This window comes from Neophocaena asiaeorientalis, unplaced genomic scaffold (genome assembly GCF_003031525.2).
Source record: "Neophocaena asiaeorientalis asiaeorientalis breed wild unplaced genomic scaffold, Neophocaena_asiaeorientalis_V1.1 scaffold444, whole genome shotgun sequence".
Lineage (NCBI taxonomy): Eukaryota > Metazoa > Chordata > Mammalia > Artiodactyla > Phocoenidae > Neophocaena > Neophocaena asiaeorientalis.
Genome location: NW_020172466.1, coordinates 661242 through 681051, shown reverse-complemented (window position 1 = coordinate 681051; position 19810 = coordinate 661242). Strand labels below are relative to the sequence as shown.

The following is a 19810-nucleotide window of genomic DNA, read 5'->3' as shown; positions in this document are numbered from 1 at the left end:
AGGCCAGATGTTTAACAGCAAGTCAGCTTACATCTGGCCCTATCCTGACTTTAACCACTAGGTTCCAGCACTGGGATTTTCTTTGTTCTTCCTTAATTCCCACCTTCTGGCCCAATCACTGGAACTGAATGTGCCGTGTTTCCTTGGGCCTTATACTTTCATTTCTTTAGTCTTCCTGACTGTATCTTCCTCCTGAAACCAAAGTCTTCATGATTGGATCTCGATTTCCAGATGCTCCGGATCCTCCCTGCCCAAATCTCTACCCACTACATAATTAATTTCCCCTAAGTCATTTAGACAATTCCAGTAACCCATGACCTTTTTCCTTTTAATCTTCCCCCAATTCAAACTCCAGTGAGAGACAATCAAGAACTCATGAATACATATATATTTATTTAATTCATAATATAGCGTTTTGAATGGGCTGGGATATTTTTTTAGAGGGATGAGGCTGTGTAATCCACAGATGCTCAGATTTCTGTCACTAGGAGAGACACTACTGGTCCAGAGCTCCCAGTACAAACAAGCCTGGGATAAAATATTTGATAAAAAATAGTCCAATAATAGTCTAATAAATATTCTAGCCGAGAACAACAACATAGCATATGTCTGAAGCTGGCAGACCAGACTGTAAAAGGCAGTTTCACCTGACCTAATGGCCGTCAACCTGGCCAACCTGTAATACACAAAGTACAGCCCAATGGCTCTGAGGCTGCAGTTGGCTTCAGGAATTAAAATAAATGTGGAAGTAGTTCTCATCTGTCAGCCTCACATTCTCCATTCTGTAGAAGAAAGGGTATCAAATATTTGCACTTATCAAAAAGTCCATCTGTGGATTGCTCCAACCAGGTAGTCATATATAAATATGTAAACCATGGAAGCTTAGAAAATTCACCTAGCGTATTTTAGCCGAAAAGAACATAGAAGTGATTTTGCTGCAATTTGAAATTCACTGCATCCGAAGTTTACACAATGGAATTGTATGATAAAAATACATACAGATGCAGTTACTCTTACTTACAAGTAGCCAGAACTCCAATGTGGCATTAAAATTTCTTTCATATTCTCAAAACATGTTTAACTTTATTGTTGATTATTTTTGTGCTTTCTTCAATAAGACGATATAAAAAGTGAAAATAAGCATAAATTGCAGACAGAAAGAATAATGTGCTGGCAGAAAGGATTGTACGAGAACAGACTGAGGAGAGCAACAGTGAAAACCTATGCAGTCTCCTTCCTTGAAGATGTTAAATACAGGTCCTATTCCCTTTGTCCAACTGGGTTTAGCTAGAGGTAGTCAATGACTTCTCTTAAGGTACCTGGCATTGACAGTATTCTATGAAAGTCTTAAGTTTACTGAAGTATCTGGGACTCACCACACCCCCACTGAATACTTTGCCACCATGTTTTTTCTTGGAAAGCACTTTTTATTATTCGGCTCAGAAACTTCATTGCTTACCCCAAACCCAGTTTATTTTCCTACTTTATTCAGTAGACTTAGCTCTGAGTGATTTGGGGCTATGACCAAAACTGAAATCCACATTCAAAGTTTGAAAAGACTGAAAGGTTATGGGAAAGAATGGTGCCACATGCTCCAGACAATTCCCCAAGTCAACTTCCAAAAGAGCTTTTGAGGAAGACAGTACTCATTTATATGTATGAGTCCTAGGACATTTACAAAACAATATCAATACAGCCCAAATGGAGAAGAGGCCAAGCATTTCTGCCCAGAAAACAACAAACACCAATATGGCTATCAGAGTACAACAGGGAAACTTTGATTATTCATTTGTTCACTCATACATTCATGCAATTAACATTAGCCAGGCAACTACTCTCTGTTCCACACCCTGTGTCAGGTGTTGAACATACAACAGCAAAACCAAAAGACACAGTCTTTGCCCTCAAGGTATTCACAGTCTAGTGCGGAAGACGATTCTTATATGTTAAACCTTTGTGTGCATCAGAATTACCTGGGGGAGCTTGTTAAAAATGTAAAATTCCACTTATGTGCCCAGACGTTTTAATTAAGAAGATCAAGGGTGAGGTCTAGGAATCAATTGTTTTAACAAACACCAAAAATGATTCTAACAGGTGGTCTGAGGACCACACTTTGAAAAACACTGCTATACAATGTGATTATTGCTGAGAGGGGGTAGTGCTCAGGGTGCCATGGGAGCTGGAGAACATAATCCAGCCTAGGGGTTCAGGAGTTAATCTAGTCTAGTGGGGTAGAGGCGGGGAAAGCAAGTCCAGGCTAGAGTCAAAAGTAGGGTGGAGAAACTGAAGCTTTGTCTCAGGTCAGTAAAATCTAAAAGGCACAAAAATGAATGGCATGGGAGTCCCAAGTTCAAGGTAAAGAAAGTCGGACTGGGGTGAAGGTGAAGTGTTCTGCACTTACAGCATTTTCACACTATTCCCTTAATTTAAGAACAACTCCTACTGTTTACTCTGGGCATCAAAATTGTTACTAATGTCTCTATTCCAGGCCCAGAGAACAACTTGTGGAAATCGTTAAGTTTGGCTAGAGTAATCAGTGTGAGGGGGAAGGTGGCAAAAGATGAAGCTGGGAAAGCAAATAGGGACTTGAAAAGCCAAAGTGGGTAAGTAACTGGGACTTTCTACTGAATGCTATGGGAGCCAGTGAAAGATTTTATGAAGGGGTTAAAATCATCTGTTTTGTTTAAGAATTTGGAGATAGGCTCTAGAGGAGAGACTTAGAGTAACTTAGAAATGAAAGACATCCATTTTAAAGCACTGCTACACTGTACTGGGCCTGGGGCTGAGCGGAGGAGATTAATATTTGTTGCATACTTAACTAAATGCCATGCTTAATGGTTAAGTATGCCATACTAATGCCATACTTAACTAAATGCCGGGTGTGTGCTAAGCAGTTTCAATGTGCTATCTTTTTTTCATCTTTGCAACAGCCTTGTGAGGTAGGTATTATTGTACAGAAGAGGAAACAGCGGCTCAGAGAAGTGAAGTACTTGCCCTGGGTCACACAGCTAGTAAATGGCAGAGGAAATAGATTATTTTAGTCTGAAGGCTATGATGAGCTTTCCATCACTGCAAGCTATTTCCCAGCACTGCTGAATCTTACCGAGGTTGCTCATTTCCTGATTAGCAGTAAGTACGTAGGGTTTTTAAAACCAAAAAAACCTACTTTGCCACTAGATAGGTAAGTTTGAGCCTGCCATCTGTAGCTGCATCAGTCTTGCTTTCCATGTTAGGTGTACAAACAATACGAAACTGTTCCTTAGGGGATTTGTATAGATACTTTGTCTCTCCTACAGAATAATAAGCCATTTGACAGCAGGGGCTGTGGATTATCAATAGGTCAGCTTCAGCGTGGTACCTGGCATCTAATAGTTGGTTGAATGAATTAATGAATGAACGCCCACCAAAGGCTGTGGAAAGGAAGAGGGGGAGAAGTTTTGGCATTGTTTCAAGGCTCCGATCTGGGGACTTGTTACAACTAACACGTTGTGCAACAACAATATTTTCACGACTCCCAATTAGTAGACTCCTTAAAGCCGGCTCAGCTCCTGAAACGAGAAAGTTCTGGTGCTGACACTCCCAATCTCAGCAGCGGAACTGACAGAAGCACAGACCATAAAGCTTGATTCCCTTCCACGATAGTGATTAAGGACTGGGTTGAAGCTTACATCCGCATTTGCCATGAAGGGTTGGCTAAGCAAATGAATAGTGTAAATAAGATTGCGGGAAGAATGATTGTTTAACCTGTTTAAGAAAACAAACTATTCTCAGGCATTCTTAAGCACTTCAGAAGTGTTTTATCTGAAAATATAAGTACATTTATATGCAAATAGTTGTTGCATCTACAACACTCCATTCTTACTGATTAGGTAAATAAAGAAGGTTCCTAAAGAACCTCCATTATGCAAGTCTTTTTTTAAGCCTAATTCTAGTAACTGTATGTACTTGAGGGTAAGAAAACTGTACTTCTTTGAAATATTCTGTGACAGAATTTTCAAGAATTCGGACAAACCTCCTCCATTAGGTAGCATCGATGAAACTGTGCTACGTATAACAGATCTACCTGGATCAATTTCCTATCCAGCGATAGCATCTCTTGTGCAGTCTTGTCTCCCTATCTCTCCTGATCCAACCTAGAGCCCTTCCCACCATCTATGTCATTATTGCATGTGCATGTGTGTGTGTGACAGGAGGGAGGAAGGGAGGGATGAATGGAGGGGGGAAGAAATGTTGACTGATTTTGATGTTCCCTTTAGGGGACAAAAATGGATGGTATAATTTATTTTCCCTTCCAGTATATTTCTCACGCGAATGACTAAATTAAAAAGTTTATTATGTATATATAATTATAAAATGAATATATAATATATATTATTTATTCATTTTATATATATATTATATATACACAGACATGTTTTCTTCATAATAAATCCTTGATTGTAGGTTTTCTCATAAAAAGCTGCATATAATATGGGATCATTTGACACTTCAAAATTCTACTTGGCCTAATTGGCCAGTACTAGCAAGGCTGACACACCCCTGCTCTCCAGCTGGCTAGCCCCTTGTACAGAGCATCTTTCTACATTATTTACCTAGAATGACCCTAATTCCTTCCAATATCATTTATACTCCTAAATCACTGGGAATTTTTAATTCTCCAATGACAAGAGAAGCATTCTTCAAATTTCTTCTCCAATGGCTTGAACCCAGACTACTCAGATAATTTGTTCTGAGAAACTCAATACATTAATTCAAATACAAGCTTTAATGCACAAAAATTAAATCTATAATATCTAGTTATTTTGGATGCTTCAAATGAACTTTATTTTTGTATCTTGTATATTGGACACTAACTGAGGTTTAGGAGGGGAAGAACTGCTGAACTGGAGAGCCAGTGAATTATACGCTCTCTTGAAACTTAATGGCAAGCTTTCATCCCAGAAACATAAGGGGATTCTTGAGGCCTGCAGTTGCATTCCTGCCGCTCGGGGTAATCAATAAAATCTGGGGCAGGCAAGCCAGACAGGATCATCAGGGATTTGTTCCAGATTGTAAATGTTGGACAAACTGGAAGAATGAAGGTCACATCAAAAGTATGAAGATGGAGAGAGTTAGCTGGGTCATAGAAAGACAGCATGTTGTTGTCATAATCCAGAAGGACACCCAGACGCTTCAACTGTGGTGGCACATCCACCAGCATTTCCTTGTTGTTATGTCTGACTACGAAGTTACTATTGCATCGAGAGAAGACCCATGAGGAGGCGTTCTTGCCAATCCATTCATTCTTGGGAGCTGATTTGTAGGCAATGCCAATTGCATACCTGTGAGACAGTAGAAAGGAGAGAGAAATAAACATTTATTAATGATCTGAGTTATGCTAGACACTTTACAGAATATCTAAGAAATAGAATACATGTTTCTTCTTTAAACAGTTTACATTTAGATCCATAATACTGACAGCACTAGAGTTTTATTTTGTTTTTGTTTTTGTTTTTGCGGTACGCGGGCCTCTCACTGTTGTGGCCTCTCCCGTTGCGGAGCACAGGCTCCGGACGCGCAGGCTCAGCGGCCATGGCTCACGGGCCCAGCCGCTGTGCGGCATGTGGGATCTTCCCGGACCGGGGCACGGACCCGTGTCCCCTGCATCGGCAGGCAGACTCTCAACCACTGCGCCACCAGGGAAGCCCATCACTAGAGCCTTAAAAATAGTTAGCAATTAGAGTGCTGTAATTTTCAACTCCTAGCTCAGTATATTTTCCCTAATTTTATTTTTTAAAAACTGGCAAATCTTTCTAGCAGTGGTTTCCATCACATGCCTTTTAACCTTGACTTACTGGTATTACGTTTGTGCTATAGAACTAAATCTCCCAGGGACCTAACAACAAGGGAGAGAGGAGAAAAGAAAAGTGGGATCCACTTACCATGTTGAGGAACCCATGACCACCTCCCAGTAGTGGCAGCCACTGTCAATGAATATATTTCCTGCTGCCCCATAGCATCCTGTGCCACTAAACCTCTCTGGGGTATGGCTCTTCTTCAGAGAGCTTTCATCCTTCTCCATCTGCAGTCCATCATTGGAGATCTTCAACTTCTTGTGAGTCATTTTGGGATCCAGTTTAAAGGGTTGGCCTGAAAAAAGTAGCAAAAAGAAAATGCATGAGGAAGTATTTAAGAATTCTATCTTTGTCCTCCAGGACCATCACTATCAGAGGAGCCTCGACAAGATGATCATTCTTGAGTCAGTGAAAGTTGACTGGTGTTTGGATTATATTAAGGAAACAGGCCAGAAGCCACTGTTTTCAATAAAATAAAAATAAGCTGTGCCCCCTTCACAGACTATCAAGTTAAAAGGGGGCTCTCGGGCTTCCCTGGTGGCGCAGTGGTTGAGAGTCTGCCTGCCGATGCAGGGGACATGGGTTCGTGCCCCGGTCCGGGAAGATCCCACATGCCGCGGAGTGGCTGGGCCCGTGAGCCATGGCCGCTGAGCCTACGTGTCCGGAGCCTGTGCTCCGCAACGGGAGAGGCCACAACAGTGAGAGGCCCACGTACCACAAAAAAAAAAAAAAATGGGGGGGGCGCTCTCAGGGTCTCATGTCCTCAAATAAGTTTTGTACTTTGCTTTATTTCAGTGGGTGGTTTGGGCTTTGAGCAGATTTTAGGGGAAGGAGTATTTGAGGTGAGACAAAGTGAGGGGATAGATGAGATAACTGCTGCTTGGTGGCAGAACAAATAAACCTGAGAATAACTCAACTACAGGACAAATTGTTTGCCCCCTAACTACTGGGATGTAAATAACATATAATTAGGTAACTTTGTTAGAGTGACTTTTGCATCATCAATAATTAGAAAAAATATTTGTTGTGCAGGATCACTGACAACAAATTATTCCTTACAGTCCTAGACAAAACCAGTTAGTTACTAGAAGCCAACAGCTGGGTATGGCAATACCAACGCGTCTGGCAGACACTGTTGGCGAACGTAACACCCACCCCCTACTTTTTCTCTCTTACCCACTTTTACTATAGAGGTCAGAAAAGCTAAATACTCAAGCTCCTAGCCTCCCTCGCTGCTAGGGTTGACTAAGAAGATGGAAGCAGAAGTCAGAGAGGATGGAGGAAACTTCTAGGAAAGTGTCTGCTTTCTTGATGAAAGGGACAGCCATCACGTGTACCAACACTTTCCCCCTTCTTTCTATCTTGAAAGGAAATATGACGTCTAGAGGTTGCAGTGGTCATGTTGTGACCATGTGGCAATAAGCCAACACACAAAAGGAGAAGGTGCCTGGGTCTCTTACGACATCACAGAACTGCTGCACCATCCCTGAACCGCCTAAACTTCGAGCTTCTTGCTATGCGAAAGAGAGAGAAAAACACTATTTGTTTAAGCTGCTAAAAAATACTATTTGTTAAGCTAAATTAGTTGGATTTTTCTGTCACTTTTAGTCAAAAGCATTCCTAGCAGGTATGGCTTCTCAGCAGGAGGATTTTACCAGATTATCACAAACAGTACTCTTTTACTCAATTGTCCCCAAAGCATGGAGGCAGAACGCAGAGAAAAACTCTTCACTAACATCCTCCCAAGCCACCAGCTGTTTTATGTGTATCTCTGTGTCCACATACCTCCCAAGGACACAAACAACCCCCCTGCCCAAAGCACAGACTCCAACAGTACAGCTCCTCTACCCAGTGCCACTGCCCTCTTACACTGCTGTGGGTGCCAGTGTCAGGCTAAGTGTACTTGCTGGCACTGAGGGCAAAACTGCTCTCTCCTTTTGGAATCACCACAACGTACTGTTTGTTTTGAGTCGGGTAGGCTCGCTGTTCCGGCTGCCTGCTTGGTTTATGGCTTTAACAATGAAGATGTAGCGTGTCCCACTCTGAAGTCCATGAACTGTGTAATGGTTCTGTTTGATGTTGGGCACAATCATCCAGCTATCCACGGAATTATACAGGCCTGTAACGTGGGGAAAGGAAGGATGTTAAGGTAATAGAGGTAGGATGATGAGAAGCACACTGAAAATTCATCATAAGCCCCCCCCAAAAGTGAATTTCATTTTGTTTTCTTTTGAATCGTGGAAGACATAGTGAGATGAACCTCCTCTGCTTCTTTTCTCCCACGGAGCTAAGCTTATGCCAGGCTCCTTGCTTCTGGTAACTGAATGTAACCACTAGTGAGAGTTAGGTTACTCCAATTTGCTGCCAAATAATACAGGAAAACTTCTATACAAAATCACAGAATCATCTCTTTTATGGAGTCTCTAGGTCTTTACTCCAAAGGTCCAATCCTCTGAGATCTGAGTCTGACCTCGAATGGGTGGAGCAGAGCACAGTAACATGGAATCTCAGAGCCAAAATGACAACTAGGCACTATATTTCCCTCATTTTACAAATAGGAAACTAAGACAGAGAGAAGAAAAGTGACTTGCCCAAGGCCACAGATAGCTGGGGATGGTGCTGAGAGTAGAACTCTGGTCTCTTTAATCCTAGTCCAGGGTTCTCTCCACTACATCACAATTCACGGAGCAAACAGTAATGTTCTTTAGTCTCTGCAAGGTAGCAAAGCTTTCAGGGCTTATGATTCAACTCTCCCACACCATCCTCACCCTTACTTCCAATCTTGGTGGGCTCCAAGGTGTCATAGGGAAGCCAAGGAGATGACATAACAGTCAAAGCAGAATATCATCTCCTCAGTTGACACTACCCAGTTTTACCCCTTCCTGGTTCTGATTCCAATACTCATTTGAGGTTGGGTGGTCCAGGAACACATTGTTGTCTGGAATCTCCTTCCCTCCCAAGTAGGGAAAGGGATCAGAGATCTAGGTTTCTGCTTTTGAAACTCTTTAGACCATAAACATTGACTTAAACAGAGAAAATGTACATAATTAAAAACATGTATTTGGCTAACTTTTAGTAAAAGAGGGATCAACATTCTAGCCTGTGAATTTAGACTTATCTCTTCTGTTATCTGCTTTTCAGTCAGGTTACCACTTTTTAACCATAATTCTACCAGAGGATAGAAAAGAAAGGGCAGGGAAAATGAGTGGTGAATTTAGTCATTTCTATGCAGCTCTAGCAAAGGATTTAGTGAGGTTAAAAACTGGAAATAATAATAAGTGATTTGAAAGAGATATGATCAGAAGGGTTTTATAATTAATTTGGGGAGCAGTAGAAGAAGTCTAAATTAAAACTAGAAAAAAGAAGCATAATGGGGGTGCAAACAGATATGCTATAGAAAGAAGAATAATTGGTGGCGATGTTCAGTGATTCGCATGAAAAGACACAAGGATAAGGGCAAGGAAAAATGTTCGAGGGCTTGGCTGCCTATGTATCAATGCACAGTATGAATCATAAGCTGCACATTAAATTTTACTACTAAGAGGGAAATATATGATCTTCCAGATATACTGCTAACAATACAAAACCAAAACTAACTTCATAATGAAGTACTATGCAGCTATAAAAAAGAAGGTGGAAGATCTCTATGAACTGATAACAGAGTGATTTCCAAGATATACTGTTAATTTAAAAAAGAAAATTGCAAAAGAGTTTATGTAGTATGCTACCTTTTTTTTTTTGCGAGAAAGAAAGGCAAATAAGAAAACATACATATATTTGCTTAGATTTACAAAACAATAATAGCAACAAGAAGGAAAAACCAGAAAATAATGAAGCTGGTTGCCTACAGGGGATGGAGGTGGGGGAAGAAAATGAAAAGGATACAGGAGAGAATGACACTTCTCTGAGTACACCTTTTTTTGTATAGTTTTCCCTTTTGGAAACATTGTTGTTTTACAAGTTCAAAAGATTTAAATGCTGTCAATATGAATGGGAAGAGTGGGGTCTAAAACTGAAGGCAAACTGAAAAAATTGAAGCCACCTGCATTTCAAATGTAAACAATCACAGCAAAGGGCAAGAGGAGAACTGTAAACAAATCCTCACTATTGTTTGTGTTTGCAGTGGGATAGGCAACGCCATTCTGAAACTATTTCAGATGTGTTATTGAGCAAACGAGTATCCGTGTCGATGTTGCTGGGACCAGGCTTCTCATTGTGGAAGTAGGAACATACAAATATGAAATGGGGGAAGGTAAGAACGAACCTGTGGGGATGGACTGGAATTGGAGATATTGGTATAAACTCGTGATTTCTAAAATATGTATTTGTATGTGTATGTGCATACATATTGCACATATGTTAAGTATGTGTGTACGTATATTATGTGCGAATATGTATATGTACATGGGTGTATGTGTGTACTTCTAGTACCCAGGTTTTGGTCTATAATAACATTCTCCTACTAAAAGGGACCAGGGTTCCTTGGAAAAATGGCTGACTTCAGGGCTGGGGCAGGATACGGTCAAAATGAGCGTACAACCTTTTGTTATGCTGAAAAGTAAGGAAACACTGGAGAAAATGATGGAAGACTATAAGGACCCAAGAGTCAGCTTAAAAGGCTCCCACTGGCTAAATTTGGGCAATCTGAGCACCAAAATAAATAAGGGCAGTAAAGAATTATAAACCATCGAAAAAAGAGAATTCATAAGTCCATACTGAGAAGTAAAAAAAAAAAATAAAACAAATGAAGGATGAGTCTCTTGCTTACAGTAGAATGCAGAGTGGCAACTTGTAAATGTGGAAGGGGATGCTCAGTTGGAAAATCATTATTTTGCCATCATCAGAGTAAAGATTGGATCAGGTGAGAATTATTGATTGATGCTAAAACAGGGATGGGGTGGGATGGGTTTGATGAGGAAGCAGGATATTTTCATGGTCTTAAAGTATCATGGCACAGATTGCTTATTAGTTGCAAAAGGAAAAACAGTAACTATGCAAAGAAGAAATCAGGCAACACCTTTGATCAAGTGATCAAAATGAGCATCACCAATGAAGGGCAAGTACACATTGTGTGTCTCCAGTTGTGATGTCCTAAAGAGAACACGTCTCTTATGTAGCCTTCCAGCCATAAATGTGTAATCTGAATATAATCGTGAGGAAACATCAGACAAACTCAAAATAAGGAACAGCATAATAAACAAATTAAAAGGGCACTTTAAAAAATATCAATGTATGGGCTTCCCTGGTGGCGCAGTAGTTGAGAGTCTGCCTGCCGATGCAGGGGACACGGGTTCGTGCCCCGGTCCGGGAGGATCCCACATGCCACGGAGTGGCTGGGCCCGTGAGCCATGGTCGCTGAGCCTGCGCGTCCGGAGCCTGTACTGCGCAACGGGAGAGGCTGCGGCAGTGAGAGGCCCGCATACCACACACACACACACACACACACACACAAAATATATATATATATCAATGTCATTAAAGACAAAGAAAGGCTGAGAAAATGTTCCAGATTAAAGGATGCTAGAAATATGACAATTAAGTCCAATGCCTGATCCTAGACTATATAGGACAACATTGGGTCCTTAAAATGTCATAAAGTATATTATTGGGTCAACCGTCAAGATTGGAATATGAATGGTGGATTAGTTAAAAGTACTGCATCAACGTCATACCTCTTAAAGTTGATAACTATACTGTGGATACATAAGAGAATTTCTTTATTCTTAGGAAACACACACTGAAGGATTTAGGGGTGAAAGGCCGTGATGTATGCCAGTTACTCTCAAATGGTTCAGAAAAAATGGACAGAAACAGAGAATGTTAGCAAATGATAAAGGAAATGGGATAAAACATTAACAATAGGTGAATCTGGGTAAAGAGTATATGGGCATTCTTTGTGCTGGTCTTGCAAGTTTTCTGTAATTTTGAAATCATTTCTAAATTTTAAAAAGGTAAATATATGATCCTCTGGGTATCACTGAGACTTAATGAGATGGGATTTATCATTGAATTATGGTAATGGAAGTATAAACCGTGTTCAAAATGGAAAGACCACAATATGGAAATTCATGAACCTGAGTGTAAATGTGTGTGGAGAGCATTTGCATGAGAATGAAAATGAGGGGAAATAGAAGTTACATCTTTGTGGCAGTATGTTACAGACTGCCTGGCCAGGGAGAGGTTATAGCCAGTGCTTTCATAATACAAAACGCAAAGCTGAAACAGAGGAAAGATATACAGTAATGGGGAAGACCATTATCCAAACATCTGTTGGAATTCTCATTCAGCTAACAGCATCATCTGAAACATTATCGGCTTGTGACAATTTCAAATCTTACATAAAGTGGGGAGAAAGTTTAAAATAAAGGAGGAAGTTGAAAAAATAAGGAGAAGTACTTCTCCGGACAAAATTCTAACCAGCAAGGAAGAGATTTCTGGTTAAAGAAAATGTGGAGTTTGACTATTTTAAGATTCTTCATGTAAGTGGTATCATGTAGTATTTGTCCTTCTGTGTCTGGTTTATTTCACTTAGCATAATGCCCTCCAGGTTCATCCATGTTATTGCATGTGGGAGGATTTCCTTCTTTTTAAAGGCTTAATAATATTCCATTTTATGTATATACCACATTTTCTTTATCCATTCCTCTGTTGATGGACAACTTTTTGTATGTCAATTATACCTCAATAAAGTGGTTTTAAAAAAGAAAAAATATAGGAAAATCTCAAGGGAAAGTAGCTCTCACAACCAGGGTTCAGTCAACAGTGGCAGGCCAGACCAGCAGGTAGGACTGGAATCTTCATGAATATTTTTTACTAGTAAAATAGTTTCAACTTATCTGCCCATTGCCATCCAAAATTTTGCTTCAGGGCTCTGCCTTTGTTCCTGTCCTATTCTACTTTTCTATCAATGGTCGAAGGAGGAAGACACAGAAGGCACGCTGGAAGGGAAAGTAAATATATTGAAAGGCAGAAACTACATACAAAGGAATTTTGGTAGGCTGGAATAAGGAGCCAGAACTAACCAGATAAAATGTCATAGGAATAAATTCAAGATGTTGTATTTCAGTTTAGAAATTCAATTGTATAGGAATAGGATTTGGAATGCCTGGGGATTTCAGCTGACTATATGCTCAGTCAACACAACAATCAACACGGCTGCTGGAAAAAAGGCACAGGACAAGGGGGCATCAGCTAACACACCAGAGCAATAATACAGCTATCCTCAGTGGACTAGGAATAATTGGTAGCTGGTTTAATTCAAGGAGCATTAACCTTGAAGCCTGACAGGCTTGGGTTCAAATAATGACTCCATCAGTTTTTAGCTCTGTGACCTTGGACAACTCATTTAACTTGAGCCTCAGTTTCTACGTCTATAAAATAGAATTATTATCATCTATTTCATAAGGCTAAGGAAGAAGTTATGAGGACCAAATGACATAACATATATGGGAGTGTTCGTAAATGGAAAAGCATAATACGTATCCAAATTGTTATTATTCACTAGGAGGAAGTCTTAGGCCTTTTATAAGGAAGCACTAACAATTATTTATAGCTGCACAACAACTGAATGGGCTGTTTGGCTAGAATTCAGCTGCCCATCACCGGAAATGTTTGAGCAGAGACAGGACAATCACCTACAGGGTTTCTGGTAGAAGGCAAGATTTGACAAGATGACATCTGAGGTCCCTTCCAATTCTAAGATGCTATGGTCCTATCGCTATTAAGAATTATCCTCTAAGCTTTTCTTTACAAAGGACTATGTACCCTTGAAAACAGAGGTGACAGCCTTTTGATCTTTGTCACTTCTTAGACTTATTCTCAACTCCCAGGAGACCACTGCTCTCCCCATATCAGGAAAGAGAAGCACAGTTACTGGCTTTAAGACTTTCCCGAGCAGGAAAGACAACTGCAAACAAGTATGTTGGGGAGGCCTTAGTGTTTTGCGACTTCACAACCTGAAGAAACACCCAGGAAAGCAGCTACCAGGGCCAAGTGGCTTAGGATGGAGCTGCACGAGGCAAGTGTTTTTTCGAGTTTGAGCCCAAATGTCCTCTCACCTCCCCATCCCATCATGTGGCCCTAAATTGTCACAAGACGGGAAAAGGAAGCCTATCGGGACGGTTTCGTTGGAAAAACTCCTCTCATGCGGGTCTGTGAAGTCAGACACAGAAGCACAAACACAAAGTAAAAAGAAAATACTAATTTGCAGCTATGCAGACGCAACCTTAGGGTGCAAATCAGTTCCAATCTTGAGTCCACTTTTAATTCTGCTTTCATTTCCATTTTCCCCAGCACATTGAGGGGAACTTGCAGCTCTAGTTAAGATCCTACTGCCTTGTCTTGCTCCAGTTCATCAGAAGGTGAAACCATAACATGTAGGCTAAATGACTGCTTTGCGAACGTCTTTCATTTGATGGCCCACTGATGGGCCATTTTATATTTGGTGTAATTCTTGGAGGAAAGGGAGAAGGGGTAGAGGGAAGAGTGACAGAGGCAGAAGGCTTGTCACTTCACTTATTCACTGATACAAATAGGTGTGGTAAAGGAAGTGGTAGTCTTTGAATGTAATGTATTTTACCATGATAATGAAGTGGAAGAAGAGTCAAGGAGAGAGATGTTCACACACACAGAATCAGCAATGATGGTGGCTTAGCTACTCAGGAATGAATTCTGAGCTGTGTTCTGATTTGGGAGAGTGGAGTGACATGGATTAACTGAGGAAAAGCTAAGGATTACATAAACAAATGGGAGTGGCCCCAGTGACTGCCCAGCAAGGAAATACACAACTTGCTTGTCACCCATCAGTAAGGTCTTTGCAATGCCCTGGGGGAGCTTGCACTGTCTACAAAACACTATACTAAACAACCTAACATGTCTTACAAACACTTGCCTCGTGGCGCCCCGGCCAATCTTGAGCAGCTTACTGCTTCCTTACATTTCCTTATCTCTGGCCACAGGCCCCAACTACACCATGACTTACTGATGAAGTTAGCCTGGCCAGTGAATATGGTGTACTGAAGCTCATAGGAGCTGATGCTGAACTCATCATCCGAGATCCAGTGGACTGTAATGGTGTCATGGGAAGCAGTACAGAGTTCCTCTCGGATAGATGGTGGGTTTGGGGCTGTAAGGAAAGGTGGAAAAGAAGGTAAGGAAAGCATACTCTCTGTTCTGGAATTTTACAATCGTTATTCTTGCTGCCCAACCCAACATCTCACGGAAAGGTGGTTTTCTTAATAAGAAGCTTTAGATTGCATGTACCATACAACCTGAATCCAAGTGCTGAGACCTCAAGTTCCCCCAAACCACTTTTGCTTCAATGGTAAAGGTATTTTAGGCAAAGATCTAAGCCTAAGTTATTGAGATGACTGATTGCCCATCGTCTACTCTGCCTGCACTAACACATATGTAGATATTAGAGCAAAGTGGTCACATGTTTCCTTATTACATGACCTTTGACCTATTTCTTTTTTTTCAAAGTAAGTTGTATTATATATTTTTGGCAGTATTAATAGGGGTTAATTGTGCAAATTAATATGAGTTCCCTCATCTGTAAAATGGGGATGATAATTACCTCACAGATTTGTTGTAAGGATCATGATATAAAACTAATATATAGTGCCTGGTATAAAGTAGATGTTCAATAAATGACAACTATTTTAACATAGTAACAAAGATAACTACAAACACAAAGTTATTGTGTGTGTATATTTTTCTCATGGAATGATCATTCAACAATCCTGAAGGTAGTCAGTATTTTTAACAGACTGGTTGTCTCCCTCATCTTCTAAAATTCTCTGCAACTCAGATATTTTTCTTCCTAATCTGCTAATCCCTAAATTTCCTTAAAATCATTTGGGTGGTACCTATACCCATGTGAGACATTCTCTAATATTCTTTCATTACCACCCGAGTTCTACCCCTTATAACAAGTGACATTATTTTACTGACAGGCTCATAAGGAGAAAACCATCAGCAACTTCTTGTTTTTTACCTTTAAGTAAGGATGGTATGTATACCCATTCTGTCCCCAGAGACACTGACAACTCATTTCTCTTTTCTGTTACATGAACTAAAATATATTCTATGTAAAAAGATACATGTATCATTTTAAAGATTATAAAAGCATTTTCATGATCAATATTGCCCTTTACAGATTATTTTAAAGTCAAAGCACACCAAAAGAAAAGGACTAAAATGGAAAGGAAAGCACAGTATTTTCACACCTGTTAAATAATCTAGCCCCTCCAGCAGTTTCTTTTCTCTGGAAAAATCTAAAGCAAAGTTTTCAAAGGCATCATTAAAATTGATGTCTGGAATCAGAACTTGAGAAGATGCAGTTGCCATAGCGACCCTGGAAGAGAGAAAAGTACATCAATATACATCAAAATAGGTTTGCAACCTTTATCCAATGTTTGATTTCTGGTTAAACAAGGTGAAAATAAATGACTGCTAGAGCTTGATTCATTTAGTGAAAAATATCATATCTGTGCTTTTCCAATGGAAACCATTTAAATTTTAATCATCAGGAACCAATTAAGGGTTATACCATATTTATTCACATATGTTCACCCCTCAAACACACTCCCCCATCCTGTCTTAATTAGGAGAAGTAAATACAGGATTCTTTCCCCTCTGCATCATTTTCCATCTGGCAGGCAGCATCAAAACTAGACCTCTGAAGGCTTGGTAAAGAGCAGTTTGAGAGAATTTTTTCTCCCCCTCTATTTTTTTAATGCTAATCAACAAGCCAGCATGCTGGGGCTTGGTTAAAACCTTCCCCTAAATCCTGTACTTTGTTTGACCTTTGATAACATTTACATTTAATTGTATTATTCTCTAATTGTATAATGCTATGCTAGTTTTATCTCCCCAACTAATTCTAAGAGTCTCAAGAGGAGGATCCATGTTTTGTACCTCTTATAATCTTCCATGGTCCCTAACACAGTGTTGGACACACAATGAATAAATAATTGTTGAATGAATAACTGAATGACTAACAACAGCACAAATGCTAACCTTACTGAGCATTTAGTACATGTAAGACACCATGCATGCACTCTACATACATTAAGTTACTCCTTACTATAGCCCTGAGTAGCAAAGGTTATTTCCATTTTGTAAATGAGACATAGAAAGGTTAAGGAACTTGCTCAAGGTCACACAAGGATCAGAAAAAAATATATAACTGAACCCATGTTCACTGGATTCTAAACTTTATACCCTTAACCATGTAGACAGTTCCTGTTTTTTAAAAAAATAAGGTATAATTTTACATACTTCAGCAATTCTAAACCATTGTTCCACATCAGATTTATCTCTGAGCTTTGATCAAAATATGCATGTTTAGGTCCTGTGCCAGACCTGAATCGGAGCCAATGAAGATCCTTGAGCATGCAAATAACAGGATGGAAAGAAACATTAACTTGGCAACAATATGCATGTTAGAGTGGAGCGAAGAGGCATTGAATGCAGGAAGAGCAGAGAGGAAACTTGTATGGTGAACTAGTTGTAAGGGGATGAGGAGTTAAACAAATAGTATATCCGTATGCATGGATACCCTGTTACACATCTACCTACAATAGCTTTCGGCTGTTTCTGGAAATTGCGATGTTTCAGGAATAAAATTCAGGTCAGGATAAACAAATGAAAGACTAATACAATGAGAGGCACTGAAGCTTTTGAGGCAAAGGAGTGATGTGCTCAAATTTATGTTTCAAGGACAACACTCCAGGGCTTCCCTGGTAGCGCAGGGGTAAAGAACCCGCCTGCCAATGCAGGGGACACAAGTTCGAGCCCTGGTCCAGGAAGATCCCACACGCCTCAGAGCAACTAAGCCCGTGCGCCACAACTACTGAGCCCGTGTGCCACGACTACGGAAGCCCACGCGCCTAGAGCCCATGCTCCACAACAAAAGAAGCCACCGCAATGAGAAGCCCGTGCACCACAACGAAGAGTAGCCCCCGCTCTCTGCAACTAGAGAAAGCCTGCGCGCAGCAACGAAGACCCAAGGCAGCCAAAAAATAAAAAATATTTTTAAAAATAAATTTAAAAAATAAGAACAATACTCCAGCTGCAGTGGATGGACTGGAAGGGGTCAAAACTAGAGGCGGATCAGATTTTAAGGTGTCTGGGAATGAGCAGAAAGTAAAGTGGTGACAGGAGAAGTGCAGACAAATAAAACAGAAAGTTAATTCATAACACATGAAAATAGCCAACAAATATATTAAAAAGCCCAACTACAGGAAAAATCAAAGAAACGTAAATTAAAATGAGATAGCGTTTATGATTATAAAGACATCATAGGAGCTTTTTATGTCTATATTAAATAATGCCTACATGTTTTTATTAGGACTGAAAATGATTCAAATTTTGGAGGCCAAATTTAGCATTACATACCAAAATAGCTTAAAATGTAAATATTCTCTGACATCACAGTTCTACTTCATAAAATGTTTTTGATCTGTGATTTTGGTTTTAATTCTTAAGCCTTATGATCACATAATGTACAAAATTTGTGCTGATGGTATATCTCCTCTATTTTAATCCTTCTAATGAGTTGGCAAAAGCACCATTACCAATCACATACATACAGTAGTTCTACAGTTGTATGTGTTTTTGGAGAGCTGTTTAAAAGACAATCCTGAATTATAACTTGGTCTGACTTAGTGAAGAATTCCCCAGCAAAATTTGCTACTGTATCTTGTCATGCTGAATTTTAAAAACATCCGACCTTATAGATCATCTATAAAAAATGTGAGAAGTGGGCTTCCCTGGTGGCGCAGTGGTTGAGAATCTGCCTGCTGATGCAGGGGACACGGGTTCGAGCCCTGGTCTGGGAAGATCCCACATGCCGCGGAGCAACTAGGCCCGTGAGCCACAACTACTGAGCCTGCGCATCTGGAGCCTGTGCTCCTCAACAAGAGAGGCCGCGACAGTGAGAGGCCCGCGCACCGCGATGAAGAGTGGCCCCCACTCGCCGCAATTGGAGAAAGCCCTCGCACAGAAACGAAGACCCAACACAGCCAAAAATAAATAAATAAATTTATTTTTTTAAAATGTGAGAAGTATTAAATACTCTTTATTTGGCATTATACCTAAACCAGACTAAAATGCCTTTCATTAAGTAAAAGGCAACATTTTAGATACAGAGAATTTTGATTAAATTGGCACAGTTAAGACCAAAAAGAGAAAGTGGACATTGCCAGCTTATCGTTAGTCCTGGCCTTAACAGGCTAATGAACACACCCTGAAGCACAGGTGAGCCTTACTCTGTTCAATGAGACAGTGAAGGGATCTTCTCAGTATTTAAATATATTAATACCACCAGTTATATAAATCTAAATATAAACACAGTCTCCTATAGGTTTTGAGATGGCATTCACCACCTCTGTGCAAAGTTGAACATTATTAATCAAGTCCAATCATATCTTTTTTTAAATAAATTTATTTATTTTTGCGTTGGGTCTTCGTTGCTGTACGAGGGCTTTCTCTCTAGTTGTGGTGAGCGGGGTCTACTCTTCATTTCAGTGTGCAGGCTTCCCTTGTTGCGGAGCACGGGCTCTAGGCATGTGGGCTTCAGTAGTTGTGGCTCACGGGCTCTACAGTGCAGGCTCAGTAGTTGTGGCGCATGGGCTTAGTTGCTCCGCGGCATGTGGGATCTTCCCGGACCAGGGATCGAACCCTTGTCCCCTGCATTGGCAGGTGGAGTCTTAACCACTGTGCCACCAGGGAAGTCCCCCAATCATATCTATAGAAGGGGAAAATAGTGATGGCACTTGCTGAACTGGAATTACTATCAAAATTCATAAAGCTGATCATACTCATTTATCCACAAGCCAATCTTATTTAAGTCATGACTATCCAACAGAAATATCCTATCAGCCATTCATGATCTGAATTCTGGTGTATGAGATCAATTTAAATATGGTACACATAAAAAAGTCATGAGCTATTTCTGTTTTGTAGTAAATAAG

At 40.3% G+C, this 19810-nt stretch overlaps 1 protein-coding gene across 2 annotated transcripts in view; it reads right to left on the bottom strand.

Moving 5' to 3' along the window:
- Positions 1–4800: 4800 nt before the first annotated feature.
- The window catches only part of MID2 (midline 2), a 92090-nt gene continuing 77080 nt past the window's right edge, over positions 4801–19810 (bottom strand). For both annotated transcript variants that reach the window (XM_024738139.1, XM_024738140.1), the window contains exons 6-10: positions 16061–16188; positions 14815–14958; positions 7792–7953; positions 5922–6129; positions 4801–5321 (exon numbers count right to left, since the gene is read on the bottom strand). In XM_024738139.1, coding sequence (XP_024593907.1) covers positions 4919–5321; positions 5922–6129; positions 7792–7953; positions 14815–14958; positions 16061–16188 — 1045 coding nt within the window. In that variant the 3' untranslated portion in view covers positions 4801–4918. The remainder of the gene's footprint in view (positions 5322–5921; positions 6130–7791; positions 7954–14814; positions 14959–16060; positions 16189–19810) is intronic.